The 12,921-nt window shown below is 48.5% G+C and overlaps 8 protein-coding genes across 8 annotated transcripts; 5 read left to right on the top strand and 3 right to left on the bottom strand.

Annotated features, from left to right (window-relative positions):
- Positions 1 to 452: 452 nt before the first annotated feature.
- N7520_010172 (senescence-associated domain-containing protein) lies at positions 453 to 1,980 on the bottom strand (the record flags this gene model as incomplete). Its single annotated transcript, XM_057144106.1, has 2 exons — positions 453 to 1,297; positions 1,359 to 1,980. The coding sequence occupies 2 exons, from the start codon at positions 1,978 to 1,980 to the stop codon at positions 453 to 455; spliced, it is 1,467 nt and encodes a 488-aa protein (XP_056993394.1).
- A 330-nt stretch (positions 1,981 to 2,310) lies between these two features.
- On the top strand, positions 2,311 to 3,126 carry N7520_010173 (Ser/Thr protein phosphatase superfamily; the record flags this gene model as incomplete). Its single annotated transcript, XM_057144107.1, has 1 exon — positions 2,311 to 3,126. The coding sequence occupies one exon, from the start codon at positions 2,311 to 2,313 to the stop codon at positions 3,124 to 3,126; it is 816 nt and encodes a 271-aa protein (XP_056993395.1).
- Positions 3,127 to 3,307: 181 nt separating this feature from the next.
- Positions 3,308 to 3,544, top strand: N7520_010174 (tRNA dihydrouridine synthase; the record flags this gene model as incomplete). Its single annotated transcript, XM_057144108.1, has 1 exon — positions 3,308 to 3,544. The coding sequence occupies one exon, from the start codon at positions 3,308 to 3,310 to the stop codon at positions 3,542 to 3,544; it is 237 nt and encodes a 78-aa protein (XP_056993396.1).
- Positions 3,545 to 3,551: 7 nt separating this feature from the next.
- dus3 (tRNA dihydrouridine synthase DUS3) lies at positions 3,552 to 5,498 on the top strand (the record flags this gene model as incomplete). The annotated part of the gene is made up of 1 exon (XM_057144109.1): positions 3,552 to 5,498. One exon carries the CDS (start codon positions 3,552 to 3,554, stop codon positions 5,496 to 5,498), a length of 1,947 nt encoding a protein of 648 aa, XP_056993397.1.
- An 831-nt stretch (positions 5,499 to 6,329) lies between these two features.
- N7520_010176 (uncharacterized protein) lies at positions 6,330 to 6,587 on the bottom strand (the record flags this gene model as incomplete). The annotated part of the gene is made up of 1 exon (XM_057144110.1): positions 6,330 to 6,587. The coding sequence occupies one exon, from the start codon at positions 6,585 to 6,587 to the stop codon at positions 6,330 to 6,332; it is 258 nt and encodes an 85-aa protein (XP_056993398.1).
- A 1,081-nt stretch (positions 6,588 to 7,668) lies between these two features.
- N7520_010177 (Peptidase S10 serine carboxypeptidase) lies at positions 7,669 to 9,352 on the top strand (the record flags this gene model as incomplete). Its single annotated transcript, XM_057144111.1, has 5 exons — positions 7,669 to 7,724; positions 7,772 to 7,779; positions 7,842 to 8,115; positions 8,170 to 8,396; positions 8,466 to 9,352. 5 exons carry the CDS (start codon positions 7,669 to 7,671, stop codon positions 9,350 to 9,352), a joined length of 1,452 nt encoding a protein of 483 aa, XP_056993399.1.
- Positions 9,353 to 10,028: 676 nt separating this feature from the next.
- N7520_010178 (O-methyltransferase family 2) lies at positions 10,029 to 10,432 on the bottom strand (the record flags this gene model as incomplete). The annotated part of the gene is made up of 2 exons (XM_057144112.1): positions 10,029 to 10,163; positions 10,268 to 10,432. The coding sequence occupies 2 exons, from the start codon at positions 10,430 to 10,432 to the stop codon at positions 10,029 to 10,031; spliced, it is 300 nt and encodes a 99-aa protein (XP_056993400.1).
- A 1,121-nt stretch (positions 10,433 to 11,553) lies between these two features.
- N7520_010179 (uncharacterized protein) lies at positions 11,554 to 12,714 on the top strand (the record flags this gene model as incomplete). The annotated part of the gene is given in 4 exon segments (XM_057144113.1): positions 11,554 to 11,715; positions 11,769 to 11,805; positions 11,818 to 12,382; positions 12,561 to 12,714. The coding sequence occupies 4 exon segments, from the start codon at positions 11,554 to 11,556 to the stop codon at positions 12,712 to 12,714; spliced, it is 918 nt and encodes a 305-aa protein (XP_056993401.1).
- Positions 12,715 to 12,921: the final 207 nt, after the last annotated feature.

Below are 12,921 nucleotides of genomic sequence, written 5' to 3' on the forward strand. Positions count from 1 at the left end.
GTGCCACTCTTAACCCACCATTGACCCCTTAACAACCCTCATTGGCTCTGCCGGGGCCAACTGTCAGGCGGGCGATGCGTTGTCAATTGGCCTGGTCTGCGCCTCTCATCCAATCGACCCCCACCTCAACAAGCGAGGAAAATCATAATCAACGTCTAAGATGGGATTATCAATATGACGCACGGTCAACAAAATGACAAGTCTGGACTCTTGTTCATGGAAAAAATCGCCGACCATATCCCGGCCGAAACCTTGTCCGACTTTCGGACCGACGCTACATGGAAGGAAAACCAGTATGTAAATTTCAATGCTTGGGCGTTTATATCAAGACTATCTACAGCTTCGGGGGATTTTCCATCCCCGGAAAAGATCGACGGAAAGTACCAGATCCAATTGCCTAAAACAGAACAACCACTCCGCCCGCGAAGCGCCCGGTCATAAATCAATCTCCTTTACCGCTTGGCCCCGGACATGCTCATGGGCGTGCCGCCGAGCGATGTAGTCCCCGAGGCGCCATATGCGGGCGGCGCGGTGGGATTGGTCGATGGACCAGCAGCAGCTTCGGGAAGCTCGCCACCATCACCACTACCCACCACCACTTGCTTGCCATCGCGCATTCGTCCCACCACCATGCCCTTGGCTACCGATTTCAGAAGCGCCCGTCGACTCACCCCGGTAGCATCGATGTACACCAATCCCACATTCTTCACCCCGCCCGTTAAGTTGTTTGCCACGTCGCCGGCCTCCGCGCCATATTTGTGACCAATCATTGCGCCCGTCGCTGACGAGCCTGTGAGAAGAATGGTACGCGCACCTTCCTGGATTCCATCGGCCAGCGTGTTGAAGGCGATCAGGGACTTGTTAAGTACGCCAGGCTTGTAGTCCGGTGGGGGGCGGCTCTTGTCCGTGCCCCGAGACTTGTTCTCTTTGCGAGACAGCGATGCACCAACGTTCTGGGCTACCCGCTCTACTTGGCCTAATGTCCGAGCAGAAAGGTCAGCAGCCCCGGTGGAGAGACTGCCAACCTTGCGGATCCGCGCATGTGTGCTCTCAGAGAAGGTCAAGGGCTTTTGATTAGGCTTAGTCTTCTTGGTGAAGGTTTCGGCGCCGCTGGTGATAGCATTGGCGAGAGAAGTGGAAGTTGCGACAATGAGACGAGATGCAGTAGCCGAGGTCTGCACGATTGTTGAATTCTTGTACGCGGGGTGACGAGCCATGGCCAAGTACTCCTCGGAGACATTGCTAATACTGACCCGGTTGCCTTCACCCTCGCCAGGGAGTTCGATGTTGACCGGTCCTACATGAAAGGTGAACATGTTTAGGTTGCTTTCCACGATGGAAGTTCGGGCTCCACTTACTCTTGGATCCTGGTTTGACATCGGGGTCTTCAACCACATCGTATGCGTCGCCCAATTCTCCGACCACACTGCCATCTTCCTCATCCACGAGCACAATCTTGCCATGAGTATTCTCGGTTCCTTCAGAGGAGATATATCCCTCGCCGGGTGCATAGTCCGCGGGATTGTATGCGGTATAGCCGAGAGACTTGCCACTTGACTTCTGGCGAGGAGCAGTAGCCCGCTCCAAAAATGCCGTGCATTGGGCAAGGATGGTTTCAAAGGTGTCGATGTCGTCCTGAGTCACTTTGTCTAGACCAGTCCCAATCCCCGGGAACTGGATTCGAAGAAAGGCACCCGGGGCCAGATCCCAACGGGGAATCAAGTAACTATCGGGCAATTGATGGTAGATCTGAGTGGTCGCAGGTAAGGCCAGATCCAATTCTGGGGGAAGGCACAGGTGAAGATAGAAATCCTCCTCGGGAGTCTCTGTGCCTGCACCGGCTGAAGGGGTGGGAACCATGAGGAGCGACAGGGTTTGCGGCCCTGATGGGGTCAACTCTTGCTCCTCTCCATCTTGAATGTGGAAGGCACGGATGTTTGTGATGCTATACAGCAATCGAGGGTCATGAATGCCGGCCATGATGTGGTCCCCGCAATCCGATAAGGCGGATAAGGATATGACGTCGTAATAGTAGCCCCTTCTGATCAACTACCGGTCACGGTGAGAAGAAAAAGGAAGATATCCAGACTTTGGAAATAATTCTAAGAATCAAGAGAAGGATCTAAAGAGAAGAAACCACCTGAGCGCCAGCCAAGGCCCAGGGAGGGGTTTCCTCTTATGAATGTCCCGGTCTGGGCGCTTAGATAACATGCCATGCACGCCACATAACTAGTTTGCACCGCCACAACGGTACATCGTGACCACAGTACCTTGGATGATCTTGGGGTTGACTTCTCTGTATTCCCTCCAATGGCTGACCTGCAGATCGTATCAGATCTACATCTAGAGAAACCTGCTGCCTATGATATATTCCACATTCCACCAAAAGCCCCTTACTTGGCGCTTCTCGGGGATATAGGCGTCGTCACCGATGCAGGCTTTTTCCTTTTTATTGAGCGTCAGCTTCGGAACTTCGAAGTCGTTTTTCTACTCTTGGGGAACCATGAACCATATTATCTGACTTGGAAGCAAACAAAGGAGAAGATTCTGGAATTTTCTGTCTCGATCGATCAGCGACGTTCTCAGGATGATCATCTCGGTGCCTTTGTCTTCTTAGATCAAACCCGCTTTGATCTTGATGCCAATGTGACAATCCTAGGTTGTACGTTGTTCTCGAAGGTCTCCGAGAAACACCGTGAGAGCGTTGGTCTCGGATTAAACGACTTTTACTACATCGATGACTGGACTGTCGATAAGCACACTGCGGCTCATCACGCCGACCTCAAGTGGCTGAACGATCAGGTTGCACTTATCGCAAGCCGAGAACCTGATCGTACAATTATCATTTTCACTCACCACAGTCCTGTTAGTGCTGATCCACGGGCTTCTGACCCCAGACATATCCACAGTCCATTGTCATCCGGATTTGCGACGGATCTGTCTATGGAGGAGTGTTGGAAGAACCCTCGTGTATGCTTATGGGCATACGGGCATACACATTACAATGTCGATTTTACAGACAATATAAACCAGAAGTCAGTCGTGAGTAACCAGCGAGGATATTATTCTACTCAAGCCCAGAGCTTTGATGTGGAAAAGGTCGTTCATGTAATTAGGCCCTCTTGAAGTAGATACACCTGAAATAACGGGCATCAAATTTACCCAATTGGGATGATTTGGCAAACAGTGCAAACCCCGCCACTCCGCGGCTTCGAATTTTTGATAGATCGGAGGCCTCCGTTGAACTTTTTTTCTGGTGGATCTCCCAAGATTCTTGCTGTTTCTTAGCGAGAACTTGTCAGTCAAAATGTCTCATATGGATATGACGACCCAGAAGCCTTCAAAGGCTACCAATGCCGTTCCAGAGCCGGATGTTTCTACGCGGGACCGCGACGTTGGCTCCGGCGATGAGCCTCCGGCTAAGAAAGCGCGACTGGAGGGGACAGACTCTGATAACAAGCCCCTCGATGCACGTGACAGAGGAATTGCGCCCATCAAGGCCGAGTACGTCCTGTTCTGCGAGAATCAAATGATAATAGACTAACAATTCCATGGAAAGATACCGCATCCAATCCCAGCCCAAGCCCAAGCCTACCGAAACCGAGACTAACCCCGATGATGCTGCCGAAGCAGCCCCTCATGCCGATCGCGAGGGTGACGACCGAGACAGCAAGAAGAACAAAAAGAAGAAGAAGAAGAACACCGGTCAAAACACCAACCGAAGCTTTGGCAGTTCAAAAGACGCCAAAGCCCTTTGCGGATCGAGAATGTTCAATCCCGAGTTCTCACCTGGAGAGTGCCAGTTCAACGAGAAATGCCGCTTCGAGCACGACCTGCGCCTCTACCTGAAGGAACACAAACGTGAAGATCTTACAACTTTGAATGGGATGTGCCCTGTGTATGAGGCCCTGGGCAAGTGCTACTCTGGATGGAAGTGCCGGTTGGTTGGATCGCATTCGAAGGAGAGAGAGACGGCAGATGGTCGGAAGGAGCTCATTCTTCTCGAAGATGAGGAGCGCATGACGAAGGCCAAACCGCGCGTGCCATTTGCAACGGACGACGGGCTGGTCAATATCATTTCCTACGAGGATAAAATGGCGCTGGCGCGGAAGAAGGAAGTCACCATTCGTGCCAATGCTGTCAATGACTGGTTGAACAAGTCCGGTCAGGAATTGGAACAATATCTGCACAGTGGAAAGAAGGAGGGTGAGGATGGAAAGACTGATGGCACAGCTGAAAAGGTCGTTCAAGACAAGGCCAAGGAGGAGAAAGAAGAGCAACGGGCACACTTCACCGAGCCGCCTTTCTTGCCCTCTGAGAAGCGTCGCATTTACTTCGGCCCCGAGACGCCCACCCTGGCACCTTTGACGACACAGGGAAATATGCCTTTCCGAAGACTGTGCTCAGATCTGGGGGCTCAATTCACCTACTCTGAAATGGCCATGAGTATGCCGCTCATCCAAGGCGCAAAATCCGAGTGGACTTTGATGAAGGCGCACGAGTCGGAAATGCTCCCACCGTCTATTACCCGAGGGGAAAATGTGGTTCAAGGCTACGACAATTCGAAAGATTTCCGATTTGGGGCTCAGATCGCTGCCAACAAGCCCTGGCAGGCCGTTAAAGCCACCGAAGTTCTGTCCAAGTTCACCCCCAACTTACGTGTGATCGACTTGAACTGTGGCTGCCCTATTGACCTTGTCTATCGCGATGGAGCTGGTTCTGCTCTCCTAGACCACCACTCAAAGTTGGAGAAAATTCTTCGCGGCATGAACATGGTCTCTCAGGAGATTCCCATCACCGTCAAGATCCGCATGGGGGTCAGAGACAACTATCCAACTGCGCTGAAGCTCACCGAGCGCCTTATCCACGGTGGCTACGAATCGAGCCTCCTTGGTGTGGGCCCTCCAGGTGTCGCAGCTATCACTCTGCACGGACGGAGCAGGCAGCAACGATACACTAAAGAAGCTGACTGGAGCTATATTGCCGACTGTGCAGCCCTCATTAAGCGCCTGAACGAAAAGACCGACAACATCACCGACACTATTCGTGAGCCAGATGCTCGCTTTCAGCCAAATGGTGGAAAGACATACTTCCTCGGTAACGGTGACTGCTACTCGCACAAGGATTACGACGATCACGTCAACAATGCCGGTGTGGATTCGGTTATGGTGGGCCGCGGTGCTTTGATCAAACCGTGGTTATTCGAGGAAATCCAGACGGGTCAATACCTTGACAAATCTGCAACGGAGCGTCTGGCTTACATCGAGAAGTTTGCGAAGTATGGCCTCGAGGCTTGGGGATCTGATGAGCATGGTGTTGGTACCACCCGACGATTCATGTTGGAGTGGCTGAGCTTCGCCCATCGCTATGTTCCCATCGGACTTCTGGAGTACCTTCCCCCTAAAATTAATGACAGACCCCCTGCTTGGCGTGGTCGCAATGAAATGGAGACTCTCATGGGTAGTGACAACTACCGGGACTGGATCAAGATCACGTAAGTTTGCACTCTACCCTTTTGTTTGGATCGTCTTTGAGTTGATTGATCTGGTCTAACCTATTCAAATATAGCGAGATGTTCCTTGGTCCGGCACACCCAGACTTCAAGTTTGAGCCCAAGCATAAGTCTAATTCTTATGACCAAGCGGAAGGTTAATGCAATGGCTCGGGGATCAATATGTCAAAATAGCAGGCAAAACTTCAACATAAGGGTCATCCAAAGCCCAGGTTAAATGGACATCGCCGACAGACGACAATTTCACAGCTAATGGATAGAGCTGACTCCCAAGACCATAAGGGTCTGAAAATCGATCTCGTAGTCAACGGATCCTCAGTCTCCGGCAGTTTGATGATCCTCTGGAGCGTAGATATCCTCAAAGATCCCCCAGTGGCTTTAAATCTACCATTTATTCACGTCAAGGCCGACAATAACCCGGGCACTAGAGCACTGAAATGATCATAAGCCTTGTGGCCTCACGCTTAAAGCTATGGAAGATCATGAGTGGGTAGTTGGGTCGGTTTGCCACCGAGATATTCCTTCCCATCACTTCAATTTTTTTTCATCAGATCGTGGTACTTAGACAGAAAGGAGTCGCAATATTGGAATGGTGAAGAGACATATTTCCCGGCTAGCGGAATCGCTCATTTCTGGTACGCGTTGGCGCACCTCTTCAATGGGAGTATAAATCGTTCTCTTTGATCAGCATCGTTTTTGAGATGTCCATACATTCAATCTTCATGACTCTTCCTTGTCAAGATAGGCGTTCATCACCCCAAGCATGGCCACAATGTTCAACTCCGCCAGGGGGCCATTGTTGACGTCTAGATAGGTGCTAGTGATATTCGGGGGCAGGCAACACGGCAACGACAATTGGTAGCTCTGGTGCATACCAAGCGCGTTTCTCCATCCATAGCGACAAATCTCCCCAAAACGCCGGGCGCATGATCTGTGCATGCTCCCAGTCGTCTGGATACCACATCGCTGTTTCCCAGTCCAAAATTCCAGAAACATTGCCCTTTTCGTCTACCATCACATTGCGCGGTGCAATATCTCCATGCGTGAATACCGAATGCTCCGACCGTGGCAGCATATCCGGCACTTTGTTCTCGAAGAGAGTTGCCCCGTTGTGGATATATCGCTCGTAGCTCCTTACGCGCAATTCTGAGTTACTCAAAGCGGCCGAGCAGGCTCTTGTAGATCCTCTAGCATTGGTACTCAGGATAGAGAGCCATCTACAGCACACTAGCAAGCCCACAGACGTTCTTTTGGATTAAGAATACTTCAGATTCTCGATATCAGACTCCAGAGTTGAACATTTGAAGGCATATACTCTTATGGTCCATGGAAGAACATTTTATATACTATCACTTCCATATAGAAGGGCTAGAATCCAGAATATTGATCTATTTCTTTCTGGGTCCTGGGATCTCAACTACGTATTCAACTTGGATCCAATCAAGTATACGTACTGGATCAGAGTTTTATGTTCATAATTATGAAGCGGGAGATCCCGATCCGATCGAGAAAAGGATTTTCCACGCTAAAATACATGCGGTGAAGGAGAATCGATAGTGCGAATATCAAGTAATACAGTACTAACGATTTCGGAAATTCCCCACTGCCCATATCACCAATGATATAATTGATGATACGCCACAGGGACCACAACACGGATAGTACGGAGTACAAACTCTGACCAAAGCAGAAAAAGAAACAAAAAAAGAAAAATGACAAGCTGTGCCTACAACTCAAGCTCTCTTACATTTGAAACCTCGAATGATTAATGACTCGCCGGAGGTTGTTGCTGGCATATTGCTTCCACCCAGATCCACAAGTAGAGACTGTCGATTCATATGGACAATAAAGAGTCGGCAAAAGTGGATACACACATCCCGTGAGATTAGATCTTTCTCTTTTTGCCGAAGGGGTGGTGTCCACTAGCACGGATCTGATACCAGTTGCTATCGTAGTGGGCCTTGAGGAAAGTAGTGTGTAGAGATGGAAGGCCAGCTGAATTCATTGCGTATAAGACGAGCCACTTGCCCACACCAGGAATATTGTGATAATCACCTTAGATTGCCTACAGACGCAACCTCGTTTGCAAACGGAAGCACCTAGGATGTTCTGGAAACCTTTCACGGCAGTTCTAGCGATCGCATTGTCGATTAGAGATGGACAAGCAAGTCGACTGGGCCGAGATTCTCCTACAAATTTCATCCGTTCCCCGGTATCGGAACATCGAAACATATCTGATTACCGATTCTTGACCAACAGGACAAAGTGTATGTTTCACCTGACACAAGAAGTCATTGTATATTTTACTAAAAAATCCCGTGTCGTACAGCGCAACTGGTGGAGAGTCTTCCACATGTCCGTTTTGACCTGGGGGAAATGTATTCGGGTTCCATCCCTGTGCGTGAAAATGCTTCTCTGTTCTACATTTTCCAGCCCAAGATCGGAGAACCCTCCGACGATCTCACAATTTGGCTGAGTGGCGGGCCAGGATGTAGTTCAATGCAGGGGTTCTTGCAAGAGAACGGACGTTTTACTTGGGTACCCGGCACCTATGAACCTGTTATCAACCAGTATTCATGGGTTAACTTGACGAATATGTTATGGTAAGTCATCACATCCTGGTAATGCACATAATCATGATCTGAATCGCTGGCTAGGGTCGACCAACCAGTTGGAACTGGGTTCTCGACTGGCACGCCTACTGCAACAACGGAAGAACAAATCGCCGCCACCTTCGTCGAATTCCTCCACAAATTTGAAGAGCTGTATAACATCAAGAATTTTCGAATTTTCATGAGTGGGGAGAGTTATGCAGGTCGATATGTACCTTACATATCTGCTGCCATGCTTGACAAGAATGATACAGAGCACTTCGATATCAGTGGTGAGCAAGAAATCCCGCCTCTCGAAGAAGCCTGATTCTCTTCGTTACAAATTCTCACCAATTATATAGGGGCACTGATGTATGATGCATGCATTGGCCAATGGGATTATATCCAAGCGGAACTCCCAGCTTACCCCTTTGTGCAGCAGCATGCTGAACTATTCAACTTCAATCAATCATTCATGGCACAGCTGGAAAGCACGTATGAGCAATGCGGTTACTTGGAGTATTTTGACAAATACCTGACCTATCCGGCTTCTGAAGTGCAGCCGCCCAAATACATGAACTACTCCGAGTGTGACATTTACAATATGATTTATAATGAAGCTTACAATCCAAATCCATGCTGGAATCCCGAACACGTCAACCAAATGTGTCCCCTGTTATGGGATGTCTTGGGCATGCCCACAGATCTTACCTACGAACCGAGCCATACAACATACTTCAACCGCGCGGATGTCAAGCGGGCCCTGCATGTCCCTGAGAATGTCGAGTGGGAGCTCTGCAGTTCCGAAAGCGTGTTTGTAGGCACCAACCCGGGCCCCGAGCAACAATATGATGAGTCTGCGAATCCGACCGAGCATGTGCTTCCCCGAGTCATCGAGGCGACGAATCGGGTCCTGGTTTCAAATGGTGACTGGGACTATTTGATTATAACCAACGGAACACTGATAGCAATCCAAAATATGACCTGGAATGGGGAGCTCGGATTTCAGACGCGTCCCACAACTCCAATCTATATTGATATGCCCGACCTGCAATGGTCGTCGATCTTTGATGCCCAAGAAGGGTACGGGTCTCTTGATGGTCCGCAAGGACTGATGGGAATCCAGCATTATGAGCGCGGGTTGATGTTTGCAGAGACATTCCAGGCAGGCCATCGACAATCACAGGATCAAGGTCGGGTGTCCTATCGCCACGTCCAGTGGTTGTTGGGTAACGATGATTATCTGTGAGACTTTCCGTGTTTCGCTATTTAGACCGATACATAAACCACACCTGATGGCTGGACACTTTGAAAGCGAAAAGGGAAAAGGACTTGAAAAGAAATTTGACGGGAAATCTTTAAATACGTGAGAGGGGCAGGGAAACAATGCCATGATATATATTCCATTCGACCCACTATAAAGTGCCTGGAAATAAAATATCTCGCTCAAGATCTTGTATCCGGAAATTAAGCAATAAGAAACGCAGTCGGCAGGTGAGAATACCTACTCTACTTATCAAGTCCGCCACTCCCCACAGAAGAAGCCAGTGGAGTCGGTGGGGCAATCCACCAATACGTGTGTGACTTCCTCCTGCTGCTGGAGGGACCTCCTCATTAGAGCTGCTATTCTTTAATAGGAGACACAGACTGCTCTGTTTAGAATACAGAAATGGAACACTTAAAAGCATGCTACTGGAGCGTGGGGTCAGGCGGACCCCTCCGTTTGCTCCAGCTTCATCTCTTTCTCTCTCTCTCTCTCTCTCTCTCTTCCATACCTCTCGAAATGCAGATATAGTATTCACCACTTTTACCACTTGAGGCTACTGTGGATGGGTATATGGTTCCGGAGAAGGTAAGTAATAATTTTACCACATCATGAGGGTCACGATAGCGAGCATTAATCTTGTATGGGGAAATTTGGGCTCTTACGAACGACGATCGGACTCGCTCCAGACTGTTCCGAGATTTCCTCCACGGTTGTTCCATGCGGTGGACTCTGGCTGGTCTGAGTGAATACGCCGAGCTTGACGCCCATTCGAATAGATACCAATATTGGCGTGCTCTAGACGGGTTTCTCAGCATTGCCATTATGCTTCATCTCTCACTGCACAGTGTGTGCCGACTCTCAGCACTTTCGACAGGCTAGTGTGAGGCCTAGACTCACCATAACAACATCGTGGATAATTCTCTCGAACGGTGACTCCAAGGTCTCGAGCAAGACTTGAGCAGCACTCAAGGCCTGTAGCCGGGTGGCTTCATCGAGTTTTTGAGACTTGATTTTCCCAGTCACGGTAGTAATTTGGTCTATGATATCCTGTTCTTGACCCATTCTTACGTTTTGTCTGAGAAATCCACAATATCAATCAGTCCAGATGAAAGGCATATAAGATGAATAGTTCGATGCTAGATAGAACAGGTGCATAAGTCATAGTCAATGCTAAAGCTATTACTTGGCCTCGGGTATGCAGTAAAAGCCGCAATCGCTGGCTGGTAACAACTATTAGCTTTTCTCCATCGAATAGCACTGCCGATCTAAGTACTCCGCGTATATATATACCATATACTAATATAGGCTAGTATCGGTGTCCCTAGGTTATATCATATGACCCGGGCAGTGCTGACTTCCCGTTTAGGACTAGCTTAGTTTAGGTTTAGGGGCATATCCTTTAGACCTTGTGCTCCTTCTCTCTTTTCTCCCCTATACCCAATATCATATACGTTTTATGTGAAGCTGTCAGCCTACATATTGTAGTCATCTTCCATCTTCCCCGCTTAGGGCCTATTGGCGCCAGGAGCTAGTAATTGGGGGCCAATCCCCCCGTAATGTTTGAAAGACAGATCTTACTCAAATAAATAAATTGAATTGAATTTTTTTTTTTAATCGAGTAAGATGAAACTCATCTTTACAAATATTATTGCTGGTGTGTGTATATACCCTCTTCTATGTGCAAAAGCGGAGCTGCCGATATTATCTTTTTGGCTCCTTAAGATGGTGCCTCTACGGACGTATTCCCGTCATGAATCAGCCATCATACGTCCAACCATGTCAAATTCCAATCTATTCTCGGCGAAAAGTGATCGTGATCTAGCTCATCTCTTCCAGAAGGCTCCTATCTGGGGTCGAAGGATTACATTTGAACTGAAATTTGAGACTGAATCATCCGTACTCTGTGCTGACTGCTGGTCATTTCTACCACTCTGGAAGCAATAAACAACGGAAACATACGAGTGATAATCGAAGGAAATGCGAAATCCAAGTACGTCACTGCCGGATAATTTCATTTTAATTTATACGTATTCTCGTGATATGTGTATAGTACAGGCTGAATCCTTCGGTCCGTGAGTTATTTCTCCTCAATGTATATAGGTCGCCCCCAAATATCGAACATTCCAAAGAGGTACGGGGTTGAAATTTCCGAAATTTTTGATTCAAGAAAGCATTCAATGATCATGGTGCAAAGCGATGGAGTCGCTTACTGTGGTGACCAATTGATAGGTGTTACCATCACGGTCGCAATTCTCGAAGGGGCAATCGTTTGCGCGCGCTTCTACACCAGATACATGCACAAGACGGCCGTTGGATCTGATGACTATCTTATGATTCCTGCGTTGGTAAAGTTCAGTATTCGGCTATCCCTTGCCACATTGCTGACAGAGTATGTTAGCTGGCGAGTCTAGGGCAGGCTGCTCTCTATGTTTACTGTATGTCATGAGCCGGCTTTCTATTTGCGCAGAACACTAATCATGGGCGAATGAAAGTGGTGAAGCAGGGTGGGGTCGGCTACCATCTTGCATATGTGATGCGAACCCCACAGAAGCTGGTGATACTGCAAGAGTATGTAGTTTCCTGGTCGCCTTGGAAGGTAGAAATCTTACAATCACTGCAGGGCCGTTACGCAAATGAAATTCTCGACTTTCCGTTTACCGTGAGTCCAGAAAAGCTGTCAATTCTCCTATTTTACCTTCGTATCTTTACCCTTCGTATCTTTACCCTTCGCACCTTTCGAATATTTGCATATATCGTTGGAACAGTTGTTCTGAGTCACGCGATTGGGGTGCTATTTGCCGCAGTCTTCCACTGCTTGCCGATCGCATACACGTGGGACACTTCGATCACAGGAACATGCTTTTATCAACAGAGATTCTATCGATGGGTATCCCCTCCAAACATTATGACCGAGGTCCTCCTCCTGGTGATGCCTTTACCCTATGTCTGGAAGTTGCAATCTTCCTTAGGGCATAAGTTAGCTTTGACAGGCATATCCCTATTGGGAAGTCTGTGAGTCTTTTTTTCTTCCCTGCCAGTGGATACCTTGTCTCTGACCTTGCTTAAAGGAGAACTTTGTTTAGTATTTTGCGCATGACAACTTTCTTCCAGGAAAATGCGGAAATAGACCCAACTTGTATGCTTACTTCAAGGGGAAACATCCAAGACCACACAAGCTAACCTTTTACAGGGGTCTCTGTCAAGCTTGGTATATGGACCATTTTGGAAGGCGAGATCATAATCATAGCAGCCTGCCTACCTTCAGTTTGGCCATTATTGACCAGGAAATTTCCTCAAAGACTTCTCACCACTCAACCTTCCCAAAGGGAGTTGCCTCGCTATGACCTTCATAGAGAATCTCGCAACGCAAGTTTGGAGGGCATCTTCTCACGACTGGATGAAGAGCGTTTGGAGGGGATTAAAAAGCCAAATTTTTTGAATTCTGCCCATTCAGAGTCGGATCGACAAACAGAGGAGATGGAGACGACCCCATCCATTTGGTCCAGCGCATTCATGTCTTAGCTAGCTCTATCACACACACACACACACAC

Source organism: Penicillium odoratum, assembly GCF_028828045.1.
Source record: "Penicillium odoratum strain IBT 22623 chromosome Unknown utg000006l_segment0_segment0, whole genome shotgun sequence".
Classification (NCBI taxonomy): Eukaryota; Fungi; Ascomycota; class Eurotiomycetes; order Eurotiales; family Aspergillaceae; genus Penicillium; species Penicillium odoratum.